This window comes from Nesoenas mayeri (assembly GCF_963082525.1).
Source record: "Nesoenas mayeri genome assembly, chromosome: 3".
NCBI lineage: Eukaryota > Metazoa > Chordata > Aves > Columbiformes > Columbidae > Nesoenas > Nesoenas mayeri.
Window position 1 is genome coordinate 43,574,915 of NC_137544.1, and position 26,242 is coordinate 43,601,156.

At 44.5% G+C, this 26,242-nt stretch overlaps 1 protein-coding gene across 1 annotated transcript in view; it reads right to left on the reverse strand.

Annotated features, from left to right (window-relative positions):
* Positions 1-1,361, reverse strand: part of SIM1 (SIM bHLH transcription factor 1) — a gene marked incomplete at its 3' end in the record, with an annotated part of 43,632 nt that extends 42,271 nt beyond the window's left edge. The window contains exon 1 of the mRNA XM_080341713.1: positions 522-1,361. Coding sequence (XP_080197839.1) covers positions 522-696 — 175 coding nt within the window. The 5' untranslated portion in view covers positions 697-1,361. The remainder of the gene's footprint in view (positions 1-521) is intronic.
* Between the last annotated feature and the right edge of the window lie 24,881 nt (positions 1,362-26,242).

Below are 26,242 nucleotides of genomic sequence, written 5' to 3' on the forward strand. Positions count from 1 at the left end.
CTGATGCGATTCGGTGTAGCTGGCTTATTTATTTAGGCTGTGTGTGTGTGAGCACGCAAGTAGGTGTGTGCTGTACCTGTAAACCGCACCTTTGCTCGATACTTGAACTAAGGCTTTAGGATTTTGCATAGACTTATGTAAATATTTACCCATATATTAACTCCCCCCATAGTATGGCTATAAATAGGGGTGAATCGTCCCCTATTTCTCCACGCACGTGCTTGGCAGGGGATGCACAACTTACTGGGAGACCGGGGGAAAAGAAAGCCCGTGTTTGCTTTAGCAAAACACGCAGAACTCAGCGCCTTCAAGTGTTGACAAAAGCCCTGTAAGTCCCCAACTAAACCTGTCATAGGAACTGAAGGGAAAGTATTTACGACAGAGAAAAGTGACAGCGGATAGCACCCTGCCTCTGACCATCCGACTATGCGCTATTTCCTTTTTTTTTTTTTTTTAAGTAAAAGCGACAAACGACACCTGGATCAGAATGGAAATAAAGCAGAATAGACATTTCCACCTACCTTCTGGAAAAACCACCCTCATTTTTAAATAGCTGGTGGTGAGTCTGATTATGGATGCTTTGTCCAGCTGAGAGGTGATAGCGGAGGGCAGGGGTAGTAATTTAGCCAGTTCATAAAATTCACTGTTTTCTTTCTCCCGTCTAGTCCGGGCAGCATTTTTGGACTTCTCTTTCATCGTGTTTTTTTCCCCCTTCCTTTCTACAATTTAAACTCCAGAGATTCATCCAAAGATGGAAGGGAGACTTTCAGTTGCAATTCATCTCTTCGGGACATCAGGCAGTTATTCTGAGCGCGGCCATTACTCTGAGAAATTGTTCAGTTGCATAAAATGCAAACAAATATTGAAGACCAGAGAGGTGTTCTTTAAAAAAAAAAAAAAAAAGAATACATATAATCTGAAAAAGAGAGTTAATCGGATGGGAAAGGCATTTATCCAATGCAGGTCTGAGACTCCAAAAAACTGCAGGAAAAAAAAAAAAAGCTAGAAGCTTGCGGCACCACACAACAACCAAACGAGGTATTTCTGGCCTTTTTTCCTACTCATGGCGGGCAGCATAGCTCCTCGGAAGAAGGTATAATAATCCCGTTTCTTCCCGTGATCCGCTGTCAATCCGAGGCCCGAACCGCTCGGCCGTGGGCCGCCTCCCAGGGCGCTGAGTGCCTTCCTGGGAACCTCTGTGAAGAGAATAGCAGCCCTGGGGTGAGAGAGCCGCTGCACAACGCGGCAGCGGAGCCGCGAGAAATAATAATCAACAAGCAGCCTCCGGCGGGTGTCGTGTTTTCTCCCACCAGAGGGGGGGAAAAAAAGTATATATTCCCATCTAGCACGCCCGTAGGGGAGCCTGCCCCACACTCTCCTCCCACAGCCCTCGCACTCCCAGCCCAGGTGTGCACGGCATGACCAGAACGAAATCAAGGCAGAAAACAGCTCCCGGCGAAGTCGGAGGAGTTACCGGCTGGTGTCAGTGCTGGCGGGGCTGCGCCGGCCCCTCTGCGCTTCCCCGGGCTGGCACCGTGGATGCGGCCAGACCACCCCGCGCACCGTGCTGCCAGCCCCACAGCGGGGCAAGAGTTTCCGGTCCCAGAGTATTCATGCCTTTTTATTTTTCAAATTTTCCCCCTCGTCTCTGGCGCTCCCCTTGCTCCCCGGCTGGGGTCGGGGTGTGTGTGTGGGGTGTCTACCCCAGCTGTACCCGAGCCAGGGGAGGCACGCTTTTCCCAGCCCTGCCCCGAGTCAGAATTTCCCCAAACATCACATTTATCCAACAAATTTGGGGTTTTTTTCTTCTTTTTCCATCGGGGGAAAGAGACCGACAGCCTAACCCTGCACATCACTGCGGCTCCTTGCTGAGGCTGGCAGCTTGTGGTGGGTTGTGATCTTCTTTTTACCTACCTTGAGTCCCTGAGCCCGGCAGCCTGCAGAGAGCTCTCCCGGGGTGAGGAGCCCAACTCTTTAATTGGCTCATTAATGGCACGGGAAAAGTTTGCGCCTGTCACTGCTCCTCACACCGATGGGCAGACAGACATTGCCACCTCCCCATCCCCTTTATCGGCTCCCAGGCTCTCCCTCTCACACAACGCGGGGGGGGGGGAAGAGGGGGTAGGGTGGGGAGGGGGGGCGAGGTTAGTATTAATGAAGAATCTCTAATTTGCGGCTGAGAAATGCCTAATAACTTCTTGATGGCTAAAAGCCTTTCAGCACAACTTCATTTCTCTCCCAGCCCCCGCTTCCCCGGGCCGAGCCCTCCCTTAATGCCACTCACGGACCCACCTCGCTTCCTATTGGTCGCCTTTGCCCCGCGCCCGACCTCCCATTGGCGGACAGGACGGTGACGTCACCGCGCCCCGGGCACACCCCCCTCCCCATTCTGCCTGCGCCCGCCCTCTGACCCGGCGGCGCTGCGGGGGGGGACTCACGGGGACGCGCACAGGGGGTGTGTGTGTATCGTGCGCGCGTCCCCGCGCAGCACCCCCTCCCCTCCGCGCCCCCCCCGTATCTGCCCATGTTCTTTTTTTTTTTTTTTTTTGAGGGGGGTGTTAAATGTTTGTTGGTTTTTTTTACATGGCGATCCAGGCGACGCTCCGTTTTCGCCGCTGGGAGCTGGAGAGAAGCGTCCGAGATCCCTCGGGACTGTGGTCTCTGAGGATCGCCAGTTTTACCCCCCGCCCAGTTCTCCACGCCGCCCCTCCACCCCCGGCAAGTAGTCGTGCCTGGGAGAAATAAGCTGTAGCCACGTCCCCTATACCCCCGCTTTTAACGGGATACGGTTCAGCCCCGGGTTGATGCGCTGTGGGACAGCGTGAACGGAGTGGGAGGGATGGAGAAAGCTGATACACGCTGAAGAAAGCAAACAATCCCACAAACGCGGGGGGTGGGGGGGGGCGGGAAAGAAAGAGCGAAAAAACTTCCCAATCCTCCAACATCAGAAGACCGAGGCACTTTAAAACTGCACGCAAAGTGGACGTGAAACGAAGGGGTTTCTTTCTTTCCCAGGGAGTGGGATCGTTCCTAATCTCGCTAGTCCCCTGAAAAATAAAATTAAAAAATAAATTGAAAAAAACCCCACAAAACCAAACAGACGCGGCTGCTAAAACTGCTGGCTCCTAAAAAGAGTAGATAGAGCAGAAAGAGAGAGCCTGGGGCGGGGGAGAAGGGTTGCAGAGTCTTTCCTAAAACCATAAGGGACGCTCAAAACCCTGAAATAATTGCCAAACCAGTGGGTGCGAGAGTTCAGTTAAAATAGTTGTTTAAATGCAATCGCACTGGCAAGGCAACCGTCGGAATATTTCGAGGAAGAAGAAACGACCTCGGTTTGGGAAAGAAGAAAAAAAAATCCTTTGAAGCAACACATCCCTTTTGCTCTACGGAGGGCTGCAGCTCGAAGCGCAGGATTGCAGTGGCGACCGTCTGTTCGCTGCTTATCACCTTAAATCTCCCTTCGGTTAAAAGCTTTCCCTGTGTTCATTTGGGTAAATAGAAGAAAGATGGAAGGAGAGGCATTCAACAACTCCTCTGGGTGTCCAGGCGTCTACGAGCAGCAGAGAAATGTATCCACGTAGTCTCAAATGTTCTTTTGATTGTCTTGTTTGCCGAAGCGACCCGTTGTTAAACAAACATGAACGCAAGTCATTTAGTGAAGGTATGGATTAGGGGGGAAAAAAAAAAAAAAAAAAGGAAAAAATAAGAAAGGGGAAAAAAAAAAAAAACCACCCTCCCCGCCTCCGTCATGTTGTAAAGTGATCGCTGCTATGGGGGAAGGTGACACTAAATTTTCAAAAATCTTCCCTATGTGTTACTGCCATCAGGTGTAAAGTGGTTTTGGGGAAGAAAAAAACAAAACAAAACAAAACACATCTTCCTTCTGTTTTTCATTTGAGTTAATTCTCTTGCTGAACGGCACTGACGTCTCTTGGAGGGTATATAGACATATGGACAACAACTGGACTAACAATGTCAGGTAGCTCACGAGTTATTTGTCAACATGAGCCGCAGAGAATGTCTTTTATAACACCCTTGGTTTGGGAAAAATAAATAAATCACTAGGATACACTTCGGCTAATTTATACCAGGGAACACGAGCATCCACCTTACCAAGCCCACACAGCCCCAGCGAGGACAGCGGCTCACCGAGGATCCGCTTTCCCGCTGTACCGGCACTCGGTTTCTTCCCCGCAGCAGCAGCCCGGGTCGGTGTCACCCACCACTCCGGTTCACATCGTGGCGGGAGACCCTTGGGCTAGGACACGATGAGCCCACATGTCGATTTTTAATATATTAATGTTACAGTAGATAAAAGTATAAGATGTGAAAGGACCAGCGTAAGAAAGGTTATTATTGCGCTTTCCAAGTTACACCAACCGCGGACAAAAGTCACCACGACACCGAATTGCTAGCGCGGGATCAGTGCGCTGGGGACATTTCCCAGCAGATTTCCAGAGGCAGTTCCCGACTGATGACAGAATTTGGCCGTTTCAGAGACATCAGCCTTGTTTTTCTTCTTCAAAATGCGAGGCTTCTGACAGCGGAGATGAGAGCTAGCCCTGCCCTTTTCCAGCTATACAGAGAAAACCAGCTCATGGCAGCTAAATTCGTGGTCTTCGGACCAGCCGTGAGCCCGATGTCACTAGCGGTGGGCTCAGAGATGCTATCGCCGAGCCCCGATGCAGCTCCTCGGTCCCAGAGGGGAGTACACGGTGGTGTTAGATAAGTAAAATGAACGCACCACCACGGGATGAACCTACCTCGGCGTACCAGCCGTCGGAGCGGAGTTTAGAGCAGTGAGCGCTCTGACTGCGCGGAGGGGACACCTGCGAGCGGCGGGGCTGAGCCCCGGGGGGTGCGGGGATCGCACGACGGCTCCGGCCCCAGCCGTCCTGGCCCCCTCCCCGCCGCGTCCCGCTGCCCGGAGCGGTTCGGCGGCGGGGTCCTGCTGCCGGTATCGCGGGTCGGGGCACCGAGGGAGGGGGCCGAGAGAGACCTCTGGCTGCCTGAAGCACGTAGATAGATGTGCTCAGTTCAGATGCACTTATTCTCAGGCGAGAATATTCTGGAAAACAGATAATAGTGGAAAATTGAATAAATAGGTACTGCAGCGTAATCTGATTTTAAAAGAGGCATAATAAATTGGGATATACGAAGAAACGCTGGGTGAAAACAAAGCGTTTCACAGACAGGTTGCCAAGTGAAAAACTTGTGAAGCTAGGCATATATTGCAGCATGTGTATGTGCTTGCGGGGAAAGAGGGAGAGAGGGGTGAGAGAACTGTACAAATCAAAGCGCGGGGTGGAAGAAAGAAAAATCCTACTGGGTCGCTTTCCTATAGGACACATCTGATTCCGTTTCTTCTCCAGCACATTCTGGCATATTCTGATATATTTGCTGGTTTATGAATTTGGATGTGTTTACTACCCCTCCCTCTCCCCCCTGAAGTATAAGGTGACCATTTCTCATGCAGAGAGAAAAGTCTTTCCAAGCGTATGACATCGTTTATATATTGCTTTCCTGATAGCGTTTTAAAAAGTATTAGCGAATTAACCATGCAGCTCACTCTCACGACTGTGTAAAAAAACCCAAAAAACAAAAAACAACAAAAAACCCCATCGGCCTGGTATAAGTAATGGCCAGATTCTGACACACCAAACCTCCCTCCGCCTTGTACCGGCGAGAAGGCAGGATCTGGCCTGCCCCGGCCCCGCGGGGCTGAGTGACACCCACCACCACCCGTCGCGGAGCCTGCGTGTCCCCCGCCCCAGGTGCGCGGCCCCGGGGCCGCCTGTGCGATTTTTTTTAAGAGATCGGTAACTTCAGACACACGCACTTGGGTACCCTGGTGAATTGGAGTGTGATGTGAATTTCCATCCGTGCCCTAATCAAGGCTTTATTGACATAAATATACACGGCAAATGCTCTTTGAGACCATTCAGAAGCAATTAATAGGTTTTAACTGATCTAGATCTTAACCCCCCAGATTCAAGCCATGCTCTAGGTACTTTATTCCTGCTCTTTTGCTAATGTTATTAGGATGTTCAGGGGAGCAGGACAACGAGAAAGCCGATTCTCTGAGAAAACACAGGCAATAGTTAACAGATCCTTGGATACTAGCTCTCAGATACAAGCAGTTCCGAAAGCATCTCGTAAAAATAATGACAGAAACACTACAAAAATTAGAGAACCCGACCACCGGCAAGACTGTTAGTTATTTTCGGTGACTCTTTTAAACAATTTTTGGAGATACAGCCGTAGTTTCTTTTAAGCGATGCTTTGCGGGCCACTTCTCTGGATCAGGCGTTCCTTTCAATTTTATTGGTTTTGGCATAAATGTAACGAGATGATTTATATTCATTTTTCCAGTGGAGTCAAAGGATGCTCCTTTTAGCCCTTATCTTACTGAATACACTCTTGCTAACGATCGGAAGCCAAGCTATCTTACTGTTACGTGGAGCAACAAAAGAAAACATACATTCAATAAAAAGAAACAGGGGAAGAAAAGAAGTCTACTTTATGGTCAGTAACAGCCTTGGGCACATGTTTCTTGCCTTCTGCATTTCCAAAGCAGCCTGGTATACTGAACGTATGAACCGAGCTGAAATACCCTTTTAAGGGATGAGAAGTTCGGGAAGGACACGGGACTGGAAACGAACTTCGAAGAAATTACAAACTTTTAAAAGTGTTTCCCGCCCTCCCTATGTCTTCATAGACATCTTGTTGTGCTCCGATTCTCCCTTCTGCGCAATTATTTCTCCCTCCTGCCTCCGGACGGTACCATCGGCCCGGGCCGCGTGAGTGCTCCGCTCCCAGCTTCCCCCTCACCTGCGCCGGTCTCCCCCAGCCACAGGCCTGCCCGGCGGCGGGGAGACGGCTCCGAGATCCACGCCCGGCGCCCTCGCTGCCTCCCCCGGGAGCTGCCGCACCCAACCCTGCCGTGCGGCGCCCACCCCCGCGCGGGGCGCGCTACCCTGATGTTGGTCTTCGCGGCGCTATTTCCCTCTCCCTCCTCCTGGCAGAGGACCCTAGAGCCGATGGCGGCAGCGGCTCCCGGGGTCGCAGCCAGCCGGGCGCCCCGGGGCTCTGCCGCCTCACCCCCACTGCTCTACTCCGTGGGAGGCCAGAGCTGGGCTGCCGCTGCGGCCCCGCCCGCCCCGCCGAGACCCCGGAGCATTTCGGGGAAGGCTTTCCTAGCGGCCGCGGACTTTGCTCGGCTGCGGGGTTTCCGCCGGGCGCTGCGGTGCCCCGGCAGCTGCGGTGCCCCGGCAGCTGCGGTGCCCCGGCAGCTGCGGTGCCCCGGCAGCAGCGAGCCGCGCAGCGAGCCGCGCAGCGAGCCGCGCACCGCCTCCCGCAGCCGACGCCAACGGCCGCTGGAACCGCAGCGCCCCACGCGCCGCGCCGGTCCCTGGCATGAGCGCGCCTCTGCGCGCCAGCGCGGGAAACGGCGCCTGACAGCGCGCCCCGCCCCCACCCCCGCCCCGCAGCACCGCCCCCCTGGACAGACGGACACGGGCGGACACACGTCGCACGGTGCCGCTGTCCCGATTAGCCGCCCTTCACCTGCAGCGCGGCCCCGTGCCGGGTAACGAAGCGGCGAGAGGGATCCCCACGACGCTGGCCGCTGGTGCTCGGCCCCTGCGCGCCATGTACTTTCCTGCCGGGGATCGGAGCTGCACTCCTCGCCCCTAAGCAAGAGGTGGGGGCTGAGGTTTGCGAGAGGTGATGGGGAGGAAATGTCCCCTTTTTATTACTTCATTCGCTTCGGCTCGCGAGGTTGGGTTTTACTGTCCCTGTCCTAAACCGAGGGGAGCACGAGTGTCCATGCGGGGCCTTTGCCCCGGGACAGGCTGGCTGCAGGGAAACCAGGCAAGGCACCTCATGGTGGGGAGAACCTTTTCGGGAAGGTGGTGTTCTCCGGGCCTCAGGTACAGCGTGCGATCTGCACTGCATCAGGCTTCCTCCGGCCCCTCGGTATCACTTAAAATCTTCTTTCCCAGGGCCTGGCTTTCATTAGCAAAGAAGTTATTTCATTAGTTGGGGGAAAATCTGTCAGCAGAAGCCTGTTTAAATTTCAGCACCCCAAAGAATAATGCTTAAAATAGTGGGATCCGTTCCACACTCTGTTCTTACTATGAACCTGATAATTAAGAGGTCACAAATAAATGTATCACTGCTTTGTTTCAGTGTAGGAAAGCAGCTTAACCCATCTCGAGGATACACCTTGCTTTGAAATAACACATGCAATTTCAACTGAAATGCATAGCAAGAGGAACCACCCCTCTCTGCTGCACTGAAACTCAACCTTCAGCCTCCCATCACCTCAGAATCGGCTTGATCAGACCAAGAAGGAGGGACACAGGGTGTGAGGCTGCCTGACAGCTCCGGAGCTAGTGCCTGTTGCACTTAGTGTGTATCATAATCATCACGATGCCCCTAGTTTTGTTGTAAGACAAGGTGGGAAGTGTTCCCTGTGTGGACTTTACTAGAAGCTTTACTTGTTTTAGTCTCATACCTGTTTGTGGTTACAAGTCTAATTAAGTTTATGAGCATTGCTCCCCAAACATTGCACATTAAGCTGAGATCGACCCTGCTGTCACTTAAGAGTTTCTGAATTATGTGGGTGCTCTGCAAGCCTGTTGCTACTCTTCTCTGCATTCCCTACGAGGCCTTACTGTGTTTTTATAGAGACCGTATTGCAACTGCAGTACGAACCGAGTTTGTAACTGTTTTCTTCAGAAATGATGCAGAGGAGATGATGTCTCCTAGGAAAACACCATGGGATCAGTTGCTTACGTTGGAAGGGGGCACAGGGAAACAGCATCAGACTTGTAAGCCTGAATCCAGCTTTAACCTGTTTCAGACTATGCTAAATCTGTTGCTGAGGGGTGAGGGTGTTTCCCAAGGCTTGGCATATGCCAGCGATTAGGTTTTTTTATTCAGGTTTTGCCTCACTTTTGAAATGTTTTGTCTAAACCTTGGATTCTATTATTCACTGATGGTGGGACTCCCTTTACATAATGCAATGGCTGGATGTAACCAGCTGAAGCCAGAGCCTATTAAAAGGACAGTTTCCCTGCAGTGCCTCTCCTGAGGAGTGTCCACTACTTGCAGCTGGAGGGAGGAAGCTCCAGGGCTTGCTTGCTCTGTGTAATTCCTCTCAGATTTAGCTGGTAGACGATCAAGGAATTGTAATTTCTTTGGTTTGGCAATAGCCTGGTGATGTTAATGCCACATTTTTGAAATGTGCTAAAAACTTAGGATGTAGTAGAGTCTGGTTTTAATTTTGGCTTTAGCACAAAATGCTCCTGGTGCATGGCTCATCCGAGTCACTTGTCAGAGCCACCATACTGGGGAGAGAGGAGAAGACTGTGGGTGTCAGGTTCTTGTGTGCACTAATAAGCCTTAATTGCCCTGACCAGCCTCACCTGTCAGCTCCTCCACACCATTTGCCCTCAGCACTTACCTGCACCAGGCTAGAGGGGTTCCTGGCTGCAGCAGTCATGTCTCTATCTGGCAAGAGATCCTGGTGATCTGGACCCTGACCCACAGACTGACTTCTCAGCTTAACCTCAGGCTTGTCTTGCCACTATGAACATGCCTGATGCCCTGGGCTCTGGTCTGAGCCTGGCTGCCATCCTCACACCAGCGCTGCTCTCTTTGCTCAGGTAATTTGGGGTGGGCCTTGGCTAGTGAGGCCCCTGCCCTGCCGGCTTTGCTGTTACACTTGGCTTGTGGCTCCCTGTCCTATCCCAACAGCCCAGTCCTTGTCATTTGCTGATACTGGGCTGCTTCTGTTTGTTGTAGGGCTCCAATGACCCTTCTGCTTTCCCTCCAAGGCAAAGGACTTTCTCTCTCTAAGCCTGCTTGTCTATGCGCTTTTGCTTTTTGCTTTGTCCCAGAAGCTGTTGCACTCTGGGGGGCTTTCTGAGAGGTACCACGAACCTCTGCATGGGTGCAGGGGTCTACGTGCAGTTACGGGACCTTAGAAAACACAGGGCTGGAGAGGGAAGGGTGTTGTATGGCATAGAACTTCCTCTGATTTCTTGGCAGGAGGATAACCTTTGAGTTCAAGAGACATATATTGGTCAGAAGTTTGATAAGATGGTGGGCTCACCTGAGCTTGTGTGTACTACAACTGCTAAAGGGTGGGAGAGGAATGAATTAGAAAGCCTCAGATTCCCTGCACCCAAATCTTGCTTGCTGCTTCTCCACATAGGAGGCTTGGGCAGGAAGCTCTGGCTGCCTTGGAGGGCTGGGGGACTCTGCAGGGGCGCAAGAATCTATCTACCCAGATCAGTTTACAAGGCAGGACCATACAATACAAGCTCTTGGAGGCAAGGGCTGTGTTTATCTCCATACAGTGTTGATCACAATAGGATCCTATTTCTGTTTAGGGCTTCCAGATGCAATGCTAGTCAATGTCTATAATAAACAATAATATTAATAATAAGTATTAACATGCCAAGCTGCAAATCACTGACATAGTTTTCTAATATTGCTGGTTACTTTCCAGTATTGTCCTCCAGTCTTACTGCAGTACATTGTATACAAAAGAATTGAAACCCAATAATTGGTGTGTCAAGAGTTTGAAGGCATGATCGCATTTTTTCTTCTGAAATCCTTCTATTGAAACTGACATCACAACAAGTGAGTTCATTTGCGTAATAAACCCAGTGTCCGGCATGTACACACTGTTCTATATACCAGGACATTAGTAATTAGGCTGGTAACCAGGCTGCTATTGCATAGAATAACTTGGGTGAAAACATTAAAAGTTAAGCATAGTAGGAGAATAATGTAGCCAAAATGTAAACAGGAGACATCAGATATGACATTTATTTTTACTCATGGGAAGACAGAGGAAAAGAAAACTTTAGCTATAATTTGCTTTTCCTGCTTTACTGAATCTGTAAAAAGTATTCTATAAATTCATTCTTCTGACCACAGTAATGTAGCTTTACATTTGAAAAGCAATACAGCTTTAAATTTAGATTTTAATTTCATGTGTGATTGTAGACATAGTACAAACTTTATCCTAAAATAACATTTCTTTTATAGCCAGCTCCTTTTGTGCCACTGAAAGAAATAATAATGAGAAAGTATTCCAGCAGGAGGAGCTGGTTTAGAAGCAAATGGATTCCATGGCAACTCCTGACTCTACATGACACCTAATAACTAGCATTTATGTTGGAAATTGTCTGTGTTATCTTGTACCCCAGACCTGGTCTTTTTATAGGGTTTCCCCTCATTTTAAAGCTTTTTTTTTTTTTTTTTTTTTTTTTTTAAATAAATATAGATCCAAGAATTAGCATAAAGTGAAATGAGTTTGTCTTAAATTCAGGAATGAAATATTTGTTGAGAAATGTATTGATCTGTCAAGGAAAGAGTTCCATAGGATCAGAACATTGAAACAGCGTAACTTTTAAAGTCATGAGATATCCATATTCAACAGTTGGAAACATAACACAAGAATATCCAACTGAATCAGACCGGTATCCTGGTTCTCACAGCGCTGAATGCACCAGGGAATCTTGTAATGGGCAGCTGGAGAATAACCCCGTGCTATGGGTGTCCTGTCTGCAGTCAGTCAGTTTGACTGATTTATGATCTGAAGAATGTGGATTTATATCCTTCTGCACCATGATCCAATATAGTGCATGTGTGGGGCCTGACAACTGTTGCTATTTGAGTGTGGAATATTTAAACTTGCTATTTTATACCTAAATTGAAAGGAATCTGTTCTTAAACTGTCATGTGGCATGCAACCTTTGCCCAAGACACAGAATCACAGAATATTAGGGATTGGAAGGGACCTCAGAAGATCATCTAGTCCAATCCCCCTGCTGGAGCAGGAACACCAAGATGAGGCTACACAGAAATGTGGCCAGGTGGGTTTTGAATGTCTCCAGAGAAGGAGACTCCACAACCCGCCTGGGCAGCCTGTTCCAGTGCTCTGTCACCCTCACTGAGAAGAAATTTCTTCTCAAATTTAAGTGGAACCTCTTGTGTTCCAGTTTGAACCCGTTACCCATTGTCCTATCATTGGTTGTCACCAAGAAGAGTCTGGCTCCATCCTCATGACACTCACCCTTTATATATTTGTAAACATTCATAAGGTCACCTCTCAGTCTCCTCTTCTCCAGGCTAAAGAGACTCGGCTCCCTCAGCCTTTCCTCATAAGGGAGATGTTCCACTCCCTTCATCGTATTTGTTGCCCTACACTGGACTCTCTCCAGCAGTTCCCTGTCCTTCTTGAACTGAGGGGCCCAGAACTGCACACAATATTCCAGGTGTGGTCTCACCAGGGCAGAGTAGAGGGGAAGGAGAACCTATCTCGACCTACTAACCACCCCCCTTCTAATATACCCCAGGATGCCATTGGCCTTCTTGGCCACATGGGCACGGTGCTGTCTCATGGTCATGCTGCTGTCCACCAGGACTCCCAGGTCCCTTTCCCCTACACTGCTCCCTAATAGGTTGTTCCCCAATTTATACTGGAACCTGGGGTTGTTCCTACCCAGATGCAAGACTCTACACTTGCCCTTGTTATATTTCAGTAAATTTTTCCCTGCCCAAGTCTCCAGCCTGTCCAGGTCTTGCTGGATGGCAGCACAGCCACTCCTTCCAGCTTGGTGTCATCAGCAAACTTGCTGATAGTACACTCTATTCCCTCATCCAAATCACTGATGAATATATTGAATAATACCGGCCCCAGTACTGACCCCTGAAGCACTCCACTAGATACAGGCCTCCAACTGGACTCCACACCATCGACCACAACTCTCTGGCTTCTCCCCTTCAGCCAGTTCACAGTTCACGTCACTACCCGATCGTCCAGACCACACTTCCTCAGTTTAGCTGTAAGGATGCTGTGGGAGACTGTGTCAAATGCTTTACTGAGATCAAGGTAGACCACATCCACTGCTCTGCCATCATCTATCCACCTTGTTATGTCCTCATAAAAGGTTATGAGGTTGGTCAAGCATGATTTCCCCTTGGTGAAGGCATGTTGACTGCCCCTAATGACCCTCTTATCCTTGATATAGCTTGTGATGGTGCCAAGGATAAGTTGTTCCACCACCTTTCCAGGGATGGAGGTGAGCCTGACCGCTCTGTAGTTACCCGGGTCCTCCTCCTTGCCCTTTTTGAAGATCAGAGTGACATTTGCTTTCCTCCAGTCCTCAGGCACCTCTCCCATTTCCCAAGACTTGGAAAAGATGATGGAGAGTGGTCTAGCAATGACCTCAGCCAGCTCCCTCAGCACCCACAGGTGCATTCCATCCAGACCCATGGATTTATAGGTGTCCAGATTGCTTAATGGCTCCCTAACCCAGCCCTCATCAACTGAGGCAAACTCCTCCATTGTCCTGACCTCCTCTGGGGCCTCAGCGGTACGGGACTCCACAGGACAGCCTCTGGCAGAGTAGACAGAGACAAAGCAGGCATTCAGTAATTCTGCCTTCTCTGTATCTTTTGCCACCAGGGCACCCACCCCATTCATCAGTGGGCCTACCTTGCCTCTAGTGTTAGTGTTATCTGCCATGTATTTGAAAAAGCTCTTTCTGTTGTCTTTGACCCCTCTTGCCAGGTTTAATTCTAAGGAGGCCTTAGCTTTCCTAGTTGCCTCCTTACATTCTCTGACAACAGCCTTGTATTCTTCCCAAGTGGCCAGCCTGTCCTTCCATGATCTATAAACTCTCCTCTTCCACTTGAGACAGTTTCAATAGTACTTCGTGAACAGGAGAGCATTAGCTGAAATCAACCCTGGAGATGAAGGTTTCTGTAGACACTTTGTGATCTGGCTGGTTTCTCAGTCAGATGGTGTTTACCTGGTTGCTTGAGGGACTCAGACTGTAGAAGAGCATAGTCTGGACTAGGAAAAAAACCCAAACGAACGTGTTTCCTGTGGTCAAATGAAAGCTGATTTAGATTTGTGTTGCTCATGTCTCTTCAGTATGAGTGGAACAATGAAGAAGGTGTGGCTGAAGAAAGCTCCTGCTTTTGTGATTGTTTGGCTGGGGAGAAGTGCAATCGCAGACAGTGTTATAAGGTGCAAGTGAATGGTGGCCAAAACGAGAAGATGGAAGAATCTAGAGCAGTGTAATCTTAGTGCTAGGTGTTACCAATAGCAAAATACATATTGATACCTCTTGAAGATGCCTCCATTTAACTTTTTGCTCAAGGGAAGAAGTGTTTTTTTTCCTTTTCCTGTCCATGCTGACAAGATAGGCCTTGTTTATTATCTGCCATTCAAAACATGGAGTAATCCTGAGCAAATACACAAAATGGATGGGTAGAAAATGTGAAAATGAAGTCTGGTTTAGCTGACCTCTTGCTGTAGCTCACAATTAGATGCTGATGTGGAGTTCCTTCAGTGGAGAGCCTGATCTGCCACAAAGGTGTTTGTGACTACTGCTTGGTATCAAAACCAAACTTCTGTAAGAAAGATTATAACAAGTCACATAACAATGGTGATGGGGGAAATCAGACTTCGGAACAGTTTGAAGATAAAGGCATAGAAATGGAAAAGGCAATAAAAAATACAGAAAGCCCAGAGAAAGGTGCTCTGGGTAGTAGCAGTAGTAAGAAAATAATTTTTAAACTCTTTTAGGTGTATGTGTTTGTTTTTATCTACAAGAGAAAAGAAGGTACAAAACAGAAAAGAGAAAGAAGGGCATAAATAAAATAGAAGCAGTGCTAGACAGACTGAGAAATTGAAATGGAGATGAGTTGAGGGCTAAAATGGAAGAGCAAACGTTATTACAGGAAAGGAAGAAGAACTGAGGAAAACAGGAAGTTCAGACAGGGAATTACTTGATTTATCCTTATTCCTATATCTTATTATAGTGCTATTTCTCATAGCCTGAAATTTTCTTATTTGGAGAAGAGATGGCAGAATAGTGTTGCTTTTGTGATCTGAGCTGGACAGGGAATCTTACATGAAAAGTGGCAGACAAAAGAAAGAAATAATGGTTGTGGACAAAGTGGTGGTGGTGTCTGTGGTTTTGTTGTTTTTTTTTCTTCTTCCTTTTGAATGAAGAGATGTAAGTAAAGGAATGGAGCAGTGGAAGTTAATTTTAAAGGAGATGATTGTCTTCTTCAGTTACACATAAACCTAACACACAGGCAGGGTTCTGATTCCAATCAGCAATCTCTTTGCTTTTCCAAAAGATTAAAGAGACATTTTCCCTCTGAATGTCAGTTTTGGTGAGCTCTCGCCTTCCTTCAGTAGTGGTGGCAGCAGTAACTGCTAACTTCAATGCCTTGTTATGTTCATGTTAATAAGTAACATGTTTATGTTACTATAATATTTATATATATATAATTATATATATACACATAACATTCTACCATGAATGTACTTATTCTTCCTTCCCTGAGAAATGTTGACATAACTGACTGTATTTTATTAATATCACATGCTATACTTCCAAATGTAAGGATACAGGCCAGTTTTTAAGGTAGGCTGCTTGTTCTTAACATCAAATTGGTATGATGTAACAGGAGAGCTACAAGCATAGGTGTGTAAAATGCAAAGAAGAGCATATATAGCTTATAAAATGAAGAGTATGCACTTATTTAGGGATATAGCTAAGAAAGGATTTTTAAATAGCAAGAATCTCACCCCCAAATGCACCCAGAGTAGAATTCAAGATGTGAGGTGCTGGAATTCCCCTATCTGTTGAATAAAGAAAATCAGGTATCTCAAATGAGACTGGATAACTGCACAGGAAGAGGGAAGCCTAGCACAAGGATGGAACACAGAAATATAACTTATATTTGGTACCTTGCCTGAGGCTACAGGGGAGGTGCTTGTTTGTTCAGGATGCATTACTTGGAACCTTCTCCTGAAAACAGAGGCTTGCTGTCTTTCAGAATGAGGTATAGCACTCATGCTCTCTCATTTAAAAATTATCAATCCCATCTATTCCCATACAAAATTCCCTCCTTCAGTTCTTTCTTCCATTTTCTCTTAATGTGCCCTAATCACCAGGTAACTGGGAGAGGTATGCTTTTGTGGAAGCTGTGCCATCATACCCAAATAATTTGGTGTAATGGAAGTAGATGACATTGTATAGTAAAAAAGAAACAGGACTGTTGCCTCACAGCAGCCCTGTCTGTGTGTTTCAAAGCTCTGTCCCTCCTTGGAGATGGGATTCTTATCCTGTTTTTCTCATTAGGGATATTTTTTTAACTAATTTCATCCGATTAGCAATTTTTCGTGGTCACAAGTTCTTAGTCTGTTCCTCTAAAGTCAGCAGTTCCTAAGAATTAAATAACTTTAGGACATTACCCACCCATTCAGTTCAAGAAAATAAAATTTATCCCTGAAATAGAAATGTTATAAAATCTGCAGCTGTTAATCTTTGAGTCCTAGGTCTGAATGATGGATTAGATAAGACTAATGCTACTGTCTATTCACCAAATCCTTTGAAAGTAATAGCAGAAACTAAATTTGATCTGCTAATAATATATGTTGAGAATGTGTTTCATCCTCCAATCTCTGAAGCAAAGAGCAATGCATCAACAGAAAAGAAACTTTAGCATATTTTTTAGTCACTTAATGTTGAGTTTTCTTTCCAGATTCTGTTTCTTTCCCTAGCAGCACCCATATTTCCCAAAAGATTTTCGCTGATTTCATTAAATTAGTCCAGCTGTTCACCAAGACTTCCAAACAAATAGGTAGGTACTGCATGATTTTAAAACAAAGAAACAAAGTCTTTGGCATTCTTGTCAGTATCATTTTGGTGAGATTTTTCCTTTTTTATTTAATGTTTACAAATAATAGAATATTCTAGCAATTTGTCTGGACCGCTTCTAAAAAAAAAGCTCCTATTTCTTAAAGGTTTTAGTCATTTAAGGTCAGTATCCCTTGACTACCCTGCTGCTGGGATAATTTTGGACAAGGTTCAGTTTAGTTGAGGTGCATTTAAGTTTGGAATAGAAATTTAGGCTTCTGTTCCCAAAACAGTGCATGAGAGCATCTCTCTGGTCACACTCTTTTGCCAGTGAAGGAAGCTGAAGTATGACCTGGAAGGCTGACATACTCACCCCCTACTACAGGACGTGTAGAGCAGAGGAACGAGTGTAAACTTTCATATCCTCTAGTGGAGCCTGGGTGCTTTTGGCAACTTAGGAGTCACAGCACAATACCCTACAGCTGGCACCAGACTGAGCAGCTCCTACAAACCAGACAGAAAATGAACTAAATGCCTGGTGTCAGTCTTTCTTGGGGTATTCCTGGTGTTAGAGTATGGAGTAACATTGATGCAGGTATTTTGATTTCAGCAACAAATGGGAAGAGCTGTTATCACATGATCTGTGACAAATTTTCAGGGAGCTCCAGGTTATATTTGTATGCCAAAGATGATGCACAACAACCTGCTTTTCTGTCCCCAAAAAGCTAGATGGCAAAAATCCCACCCAAAACTTTTTCCACACATCCACAACATAAAAATATTTATCTTATGACGTTTATATAGCAACAGTATGATTATGCTTCATTCATCTTGCATAACCTAAATGTTTCTCCTATTCCTAACACGTAAGGAATTTGAATATCATTGCTTTATGTCTCGTGGCTTTATGAAGGGACATAATTGTAGGAGATTGGTAGCATTTCTTGGCTCTATAGGGCCGGACTAAATGAATTAATTGGTTAAGTCAATTCCTTTTACCATTACAACTACTTTAATGCATAATTTAGTTATGTATTTAAAAAAAATGAGTTACCAGTCTTTTACCCAGCTATAACTTAAAAAAACAAACCAAAAAACACATTTGTATATTCGTTTAGAGTAACATGATCTGGATAGTTTAGAGCTTAGATTGATTAATTCTATATATGCTTAGAACAGGTAAGATCAATGAATTTTATCCAGACAGGTGGATGATTTTACTCTGAGCTGCTTTCTCCTAAAGGATGCAGAGTCCTCGTCCTAAGAAAGTCTTTGTTTCCACTTAAACTCTTATCTTGGAGTACAAGCCAGAGTATTTCATTCTCATTTTTCCATTTTTTTGCCCCCAGCTTCGTAGCCGTTTTCCAGTGAAACTCACTGAAAAATTAAGTGTTCTGCAAACTGCATGTCGAAGTCAAGTCTTTAGGGTTACAGTGGTGTTTCCTCATGTTTCCAACCTAAAGTGTCAAACAGCTTTAGGATCAAAAATGTATTCCTGAGTCAGCTGTTATCAGGTCTTGCGGGCTTATGGAAGGAGAATGCACTAAGCAGGTGATGGTTATAGCTGCAAGAAAAAAATCCACCTGTCAATAAAGTTTGTTCTGTTTTGTCCAAGTTTTAGGTTCATGGCCTGACTATTGATAAAACTGAACAGGATGAGAAAGCTGTTGCAGTGCTCCTTGGGTATGTCACAGGCTGCTGTCATCTGCAGTCTGAGGGCAGAAGTCTTCTACTCTTGCGGTCCAGCCGCAAGTTATTGATACGGAATTCCGTCAAAACGGAAAAAAAAAAAGAAAGACAATTTGTAGGTGACCATGCCTGTTTATAGTTTACCAACAGAAAGCAAAAATTATCAGCAGAAGTTTCAGAAACTTTACCCGGTTGTGATTTCTTCTGAGTTACTGGGTAGCATTGCAGAAGATGGCACTGCAACTATGTCTTACTGGGTGAAAGCAAAGTGTTAATAATTTATGAATGCATCTTACAGTTTCTAAACCTTTTGCTAAGGGTTTTTTGTGAAGATTCAGTAAGCATTTACCTTCTGATGCCTATATTATTGTATGTAACTTACGGAGGTGCTGCTTTCCTTAGAAGTGTAGAATATGTATTTTCCAAATATCCGCAAGGATGAGGCTGAAAGGTGGTGTCAGTGTTTGCATGTGGGAGTCAAGTAAAAATGTGTGAAATGCATAAAGGCAGAACTTGACTAGATGAGCATCACACACCTGGATACAGCCTATAACTATTTCACTTTGATCAGTTCTGAGCATTTCACTGCCAAGGAGAACTGAGAAATCTCCATATTCCTCTTTTCCTGGATTAGGTCATTCCCTCTTTGAATCGAGTAACTTAGACTTAAAATCTAAAAGTAAACTGGCAGTTTTCTTAATCATACCACTGTGCTGTGTATTTCACACCTGTCTTATTTGCTTAATATATTATTGGAATAACATTGCATCATATTTTGAGTTTAGCACAGTAGGGCCTTATGTAGTTATTTGTAGATGTCAGCTTGCAGGAACCTAGTCATGGACCAGGACTTCCTCTGTGCTATGTATCATAAACAGAGAATGAGATTCCCTTAAAAATCCCATCCCAGAAAGCTTAGTCCAAGGATAACGTGAGAGACTGTGTCACTCTGCCAGCAGGTGTGGGGCGGGGGTGGGATGGGACAGGGCAGAGCTGTGCCAGAGATACCACAAGCTGCTGTGATTGGGGTAAACTGGTAGACATTCATGTAGTCTCTCTTGGTAAAGAGTTGAACTCTCTTATGTTGTGTTTTAGGTAGGACAAAATAGCAAAAAAAACCCCTTTAGAGATAAATCTGATGTTGGTGTGGGTAAACAAAGGAGACTTTTTTTTTTATGGAGATGGCAAAATCTTCTTGGTGTTTTTTTCCAGCTCTCCCTTTAGTCATTGCAATAGTTCAAGAAAATAAAGGCTTGATTGCAGAATCTTCACAGCTACAAAGATGATAGTTTATCAGAACCTGATATTACTGTGCTACTACGTTGAGTAATTAGTCCCTAATTAGTTGGATTTGCTGACAAAGACATGATGGGAACTCACCATGTGTTATTGGCATCTGAAACAATTTTATCCTGTTAGCTAGAAGAAAGTACTGCTGTAAAGTACGTAAGCCTAGTTTTCCCACATTAGCACTACATGATAGCAACTGAGTTATTTACATTCCAAGGTGCAAATTTTCTAGTGTGTGGAGAATGCTGTTTATCACATTTATGTAGAGATTTAGATTGCAGTTAGAAAAATACACTGATATTTCTAGACTCCCTTTTCTACTGTTCTTCTTGCCAGTATTTAACAGTATGGCCCTATAACTATTTGTACATAATCATGTTATCAAGACCAAGATTTTTCAAAAATGCCCGATTTACTTCTCCTGTTAGTGGGAATGTCATTCCTGGGAATGATAATATTCAGCACAGAACACTTCTTGGTTTTTATTCCGTTGGTTTTCTAGCCTGTGAACAATACTTCTAGCCAATGTCTTTATTTACTTTCCTTTGCCCTGAAACGTTCTTATTTCTATTCTAAAATCTAAAACCACCCGCAGTGGTCACTGGTGATATTTTTAATGAGGTCTCCATCTTGTCCTCTCAGCTGTGTGACCTTCGTCATTGTGCAGTGGGATGTCGCCAATTCTGCTGTGTATTGATCTTTCTCAAGGAGAGATACAAACCTTCTATTTTGGGTGCACGTTTTTATTGAGAGTTTTGGTAGGACAAGGCTAAGTGTGAGGAAAAAAGTAGCAGTGCCTAATGCATAGGCTTGGTGATGATTTTATGTTCTTTATTTCTGGGGAGAGGAGCAGAGAAGGTGGTTGTGATTTTCTAGGAATAGAGATGCAGGAGAAAGGCTTACTGACTTGGAGAGTCCCAAACGCAAATAACATTGATGCAGTATGGAGCTCATTAGAAGATCTGAGTGCAAGACATATTGTAAACATATTTAATTGCAGGATGGCGTAATCACTGTGGAGAATCCTTTTCTATAGAGCTTGTTTCTTCTGTCTAGATTGAATCCTCTGTAAGAATTATTTACACAGAGACTTAGTACAAGTGGTACAATGGTTTTCCAGAGAAGTTCCTTTGATGTAGACGTTCCCTTCACACACTGCGTGCAAGCAGTTTAACCTCTCACTTCTACCACTCTGTTATATTAATAACAAACTTGGTTAGCTCACTCCCGAGCTTTTGCAAACCACTTCAGAAAAACGTGCATCAAAATTTCTGCAGATGCAAGTCTTGGCACTGCTGAAGTGCAGTGTGCTCTGAAAAGACATCATCTTTAAGAAGATATGTTTTTGAAAAGACATGCAGGAATCAAAGGTAGCTGATAGAATAGGCACAGAGTGTAAGCAGAAATGGTGTCGCGGTTGAGACGGACAAACGACAAAATCGGGTGACTGTTTGCAGCAGCAGCTCTACTCACTTTTTTTGTAGCTCACATGTCTTTCTGGGCATTCTATGGGCATCCAAACCTTTTTTCAGAAAATATTTCTTCTCATAAAGCAGGAGAATTCTCCCTTCTCATAAAAGAGCTTGCACTACTATGGAAGAGAGAATTTTAAACACTTATGGTTCTTCTGACTTATGAAATAGCATGGGTTTGATTAGCTAATTGAGCTTGAGTATGTAAATATTCACCCCATGATATTGGCATATCTGCACAGGTTAGCAGGGGTGACACAGGACCTATGGGACACATGCTGTCTTCTGGTGTGGTAACTGAAATATCCTTGGTGATTTTGAAGTGTATTAGATGCAGTTAAGCCACTGAATTGCTTATCTATGACTAAAAAAGTAATAAGGGCTCAATTTTGTTACCTGAATGTAGACACGTAGTGCTAGTTCAGCTGCCTTAGATTCCTTGAGGCATCCACAGAGTGACAGTTACAACAGCACCATGTGTCACATCTGACAGCCCTCTGCAGATGATGCACCTTCTTCTGGAGCTAAATGTAGAGGCAAGGTGGGATATTGTGTATTAAATGGCACTAGATATCTGCATGTAAGCAACTAAATCAAGGCCAAAGGTGTGCAGTTTAGCTGGTAAAACTGAAATTAAGTGATGCTGTTTGGAGATCTACAAAGTTTGGTGCACATAAGGCCTTGAAGCTCCCACTGTAAGTAATGCACTTAGAACTCTAGCAGAATTAGTGGATTTCAGCGAGTGATTCAGTGCACTCTAAGTAGGTGAGATCTTGAGTCAATCATCTGATGCCATTTAGGATATTGTAGGGTGCCCAATACATCCTCCTTGGGCTACTAGAATGTGTTTACTTAAGCATTTTGGGCCAAACTAGAAATGTGTTTCCGAGCTGAGCCTCTTAGAAGCTCTGTTCCTCCTGTGTTGATGCAGATTTCAAAGATTTCAGCTACAGATAACACAGCAGATATGATCCAGGAGCATACCTGAAGTGTTGAGTAACTGGTATGCATTCAGTGCGTTGGACTATACTGAAGCTGTATATACTGTATATTCCCAAACAAGTACAGTTGGAAAATTGTCTTCAGCGCTGTTTTCTTCTGCAGATCTCCTTGTACTGGACTGCACTACTTGCTGATGTATACTTTCCACAGATATGTAAGATTTAAAAGATAGTCTGGTAATTTCAAGTGTGTTTAGATGGTGCAGGCAGGTGAGTTAATCCCATGTCCTCTAACAGGAGCTTAGATGCCTCCATTACCTGCAGAGACAATTACATCTAGGTGTCCTTTCCTAGACGTGAATCCCACTGACATTTTCAAACTGTTATGAAACAAGAACTTGAATAATCCTTTGCAACTTGTGGTAAGTGTGAATATCTGCATGTAGTTCCTTCAAACCCATGTATCACCTGCAGCTCCCACATGCTTACTCATTCAACCAGAACTAGAATAAGCAAAGGTCTTTCTGTTATATTAATAGTGTAGAGGGCCATGCCTCTGTCTAAACACACAGTGCATGTTCAGCCTTCTGTGAAAGCATTCCATATTTTAAGCCTCTATCATCAATAGAATGCTAAAGGGAGGTGCCTCCTCCAAAATTGATTATATCTAGAAGAGGAATGCCAGCTGCATGTAAATGGACCAGTCCTTGTTAATGTTCCTGCTCCGGTGGGGGGATTGGACTAGATGATCTTTCAAGGTCCCTTCCAATCCCTAACATACTGTGATTCTGTGAATACCAAGTCTGTGGCTTTAGGTAAGGCTTTCTATATGCTCCATCCTTTCAATGAGTTTCCCTAGAAATAATAAAAATTGCATTGCCTTCTTTGTACAGTGCATTGTGTACAGTAGTACTTCTGATATTTTCAGGATACCATAACTTCTTTGGTTAAACAGAAGTGGTGGTGCTGTAGTTCTTTTCCTTTTTATATCTGTATTCATTTTGATATTTCATCTGGATTTGACAGTATGTCAATCTGAAGAATGGCTAACATAGCAATAGTACAAGAAAAAGATTCTTACTGCAAAGCTTGGAGGGATTTTAAGTTTCCCCTTTCCTTTATCAATAATAATAAAAAAGTTTATATAAAAATCACTTAACCAAATTTACAATTTCATGTGAGGTGTAAAGCACACTTGGATGCATGAGTGGCTTCTTTTTACACCAGTGGCTTGGCTTTCTGGTTACAGAATTATCATACAGATTTTTTTCTGCTCTCAGCATTAGTTCAGACTTTTTTACGGAGACCTTTAGGATCTGCAAAAAATATGTACGATTTACTTGTATTGCCTTGCTTTGATACTTCCTACATAGGCTAGAATAGTGTCCATACCACTTCATAGAGAGATGAGCTTAAATATTTCCTTCAGTGATAATTTACTGCCACTGATATGGATAACCTTCTGAACAGGTGTGACTGTGGAGTTTACAAGTAATGGAAAATATCTGTGGAAGAGGTAAAGGGGAGTCTACTTTAAATGGAGGGGTGGACGCAAGAGAAGAGGGTGATGATTTGAGAAGAGGCTGCAGTAAATAAGCTTCTTCATAGAGAAGTGATGCCTGTTGGGCCAGTTCTTCAAACTGTTTTACAAATATCACAGCCTCTTTTTCCTGAGCAAGGGAGGAATGTAGGAATTTGGATTCAGGCTGTGGTGTGTTAGAGAAGGTGAATCTGGGATACCTTCTCATTTTAAGTGCCTCCCAGAACTAGAAAATTGGAATTACAAAACTTTATTTAAATGCAGCCTATTCAGTGAGTGTCCAAGTTTTACATTAGGCTCCAGGATGGAGGGTGATGACTGAGACTTCTTGAAATTTCCTCTGGGGTGGTTCAGAGATGGTCTCTAGAAGCAAACTAATAACGAAGAAGAGTCAGCAACATAAACCCCTGAATCAGTCTGGGTGGAATTAGGGCCTCCAAAGATTCAATTTCCAACAGAAGAGAAAGAGCTGCAGTGCCAAAGATGGCTTCATGGTGCCACTGTGACACATTCAGGACCTGGACCAGAAGCAAAGCCTTAAGTAAGGTTCTAAATAACAGATTGCTTTGTAAGAGCTCCTTAAGAAGAGATGGAGGATGGTTGTACATACCCAAATCTCCTCTAGCTCCTGCTAAGTGCTGCTGTGATGCAATTATCAAATTAGTACAGGGTAAGATGGAAAGGGTGAGTTCACACAGGCAGACTTAAATACATCTTGATATACAAGATGAGCATGTTATTTTGTTGCTATTTCCAAGTTTTGGAAGAAAAATTGTACCTGAGCAGGCAGGTACTAACTGCAGCTCCTCCCAGAAGGGACAAAAAAAGAACAAAAACCCCCAAAATTGCTTGCAAACTGGCATGAGAAACTCAATGTTAAAAATATATGTGTGTGCTGTCATTTTTCTCGTTTATCAATAATAGTGCTAATGACGTTATTGAAGTATTTATATATATATTTATTCTGTGATTTTCATCCTTCTGTTATCTATTCTTACTTTGCACCATTAGCTATCACTGTATTGATTGTTCCTTCTAAGCAGCTGTTTCAAACAGAACAGGATTCCTTCTCTCAGATTTTTCAGATAAATACTGATTCTAATCAATTTGCTTAATCCATTCTATATTACTTAAGACTTTGCCTTTATGAATCCAATGCATTTGAAAAAAAAGGTTTCAAATATGTTATTTAGAAATTTCACCAAACTATTTCTAAAAACAATTAACATGCTAGGAAATAATACAAAATTTCCAAACCAAAGTACAAATGGTACAAATGACATTATAGAAACTCTTTAATTGATTAACACAGAATACTGAAGCTATTGTCTGCTACGCTGCAGTTAAACTGTTTTGTGATGTGCATTTACAAAGCAACAAGAGCTAACGTCATTATGTTGGTATGTTGTTTGACTGTGGCGTAGCTCTTTTTCCTAATTAATTAAAATTGTTGAGGGACAATATACTGCTTCAGCTAAGACTTTTCCCAAAGAAAGGACTTAATTTCTGTGAAAATTTATTTGCAGACTAGGGAAAACAATTCTCTTAAAAATGGGCGTAGGACTAAGTAAATGTGTGTATAACCAAACTTTTGCTCACCAATTTGAAAAAAAAAAATATCTGTTTGCTGTGAGACACACACCATATTATACTGGATATAGTCTAAATGGCAAAGGTGGCAGTTGTATCATCCAGCAGGCTCTAAATAGAGTGACAAATTTTCTGTTATTTTCCCAGTTTCTTAGGCAATAAAGTCAACTTATGAATTTTTTAACAATCTGGTGATGTGAAGATCTCTGAAAAAACTCAACTATAGGTGACCTCCAGCAGTCCTTCCAACCTCAGCCATTCTGTGCTTCTATGTGGGTGCAGCACCACCAGTGTAATTTTTTTTGGCGGGGGGGGTGGGGCGAAACTTACAGGCAACAACTCAGCTGTATTCTTTCACATGGTGAAACACAGTGGAAATGACAGCAAAATGATCCCTCAGAATGGTAAGGCTTATCGGCTAAATTCAAAGCTGAACAAGTGCAAATAAATATTAATATTCCATTTAAGGGCTAGTCTATCTGAATGAAGATGTGTGATGTTTTTGCAGTGTTTTGCCTCCAACTCCTTGCCCAGCATTTTGAATCTCCTTAAGGCTGAGCAGAGGCCTGGCCTCAGGATCATAGATCCTGGTAAGCAGCCTCATCCCTGTCTTGTGCAGAAGACAGAAGCTGCTACTTTCTCCTTTCAGATTTACATCTGGCAGACAGAAGTGTCTCCATGGTGCTACCACTGAGCTGGGCATCCCCTAGAGAACACCCGTTGTCAGGCAGAACTTGTCCTTGCTCATCAAGCTGCCTGTTGTAAACTCCATTTTTGGAGCTTCACTCTTCCATTTACAAAAGGTAGTAGCCTGTTTTAGCACTGAACCCTAGAACAGGACACTCGATTTTATACACCTTAGTCCTTCAAAATTCAGGAAAAAACCCACTAAAGAAATTGTAAAGATGTAATACGTATGTATGGTATGTATGTATATATATATATGTGTATATATATATATATGTGTGTGTGCATCCATGTAAAGGGTAAACTTGAATTATGATCCATATAAATCACATAATTGCTATGCTGGAA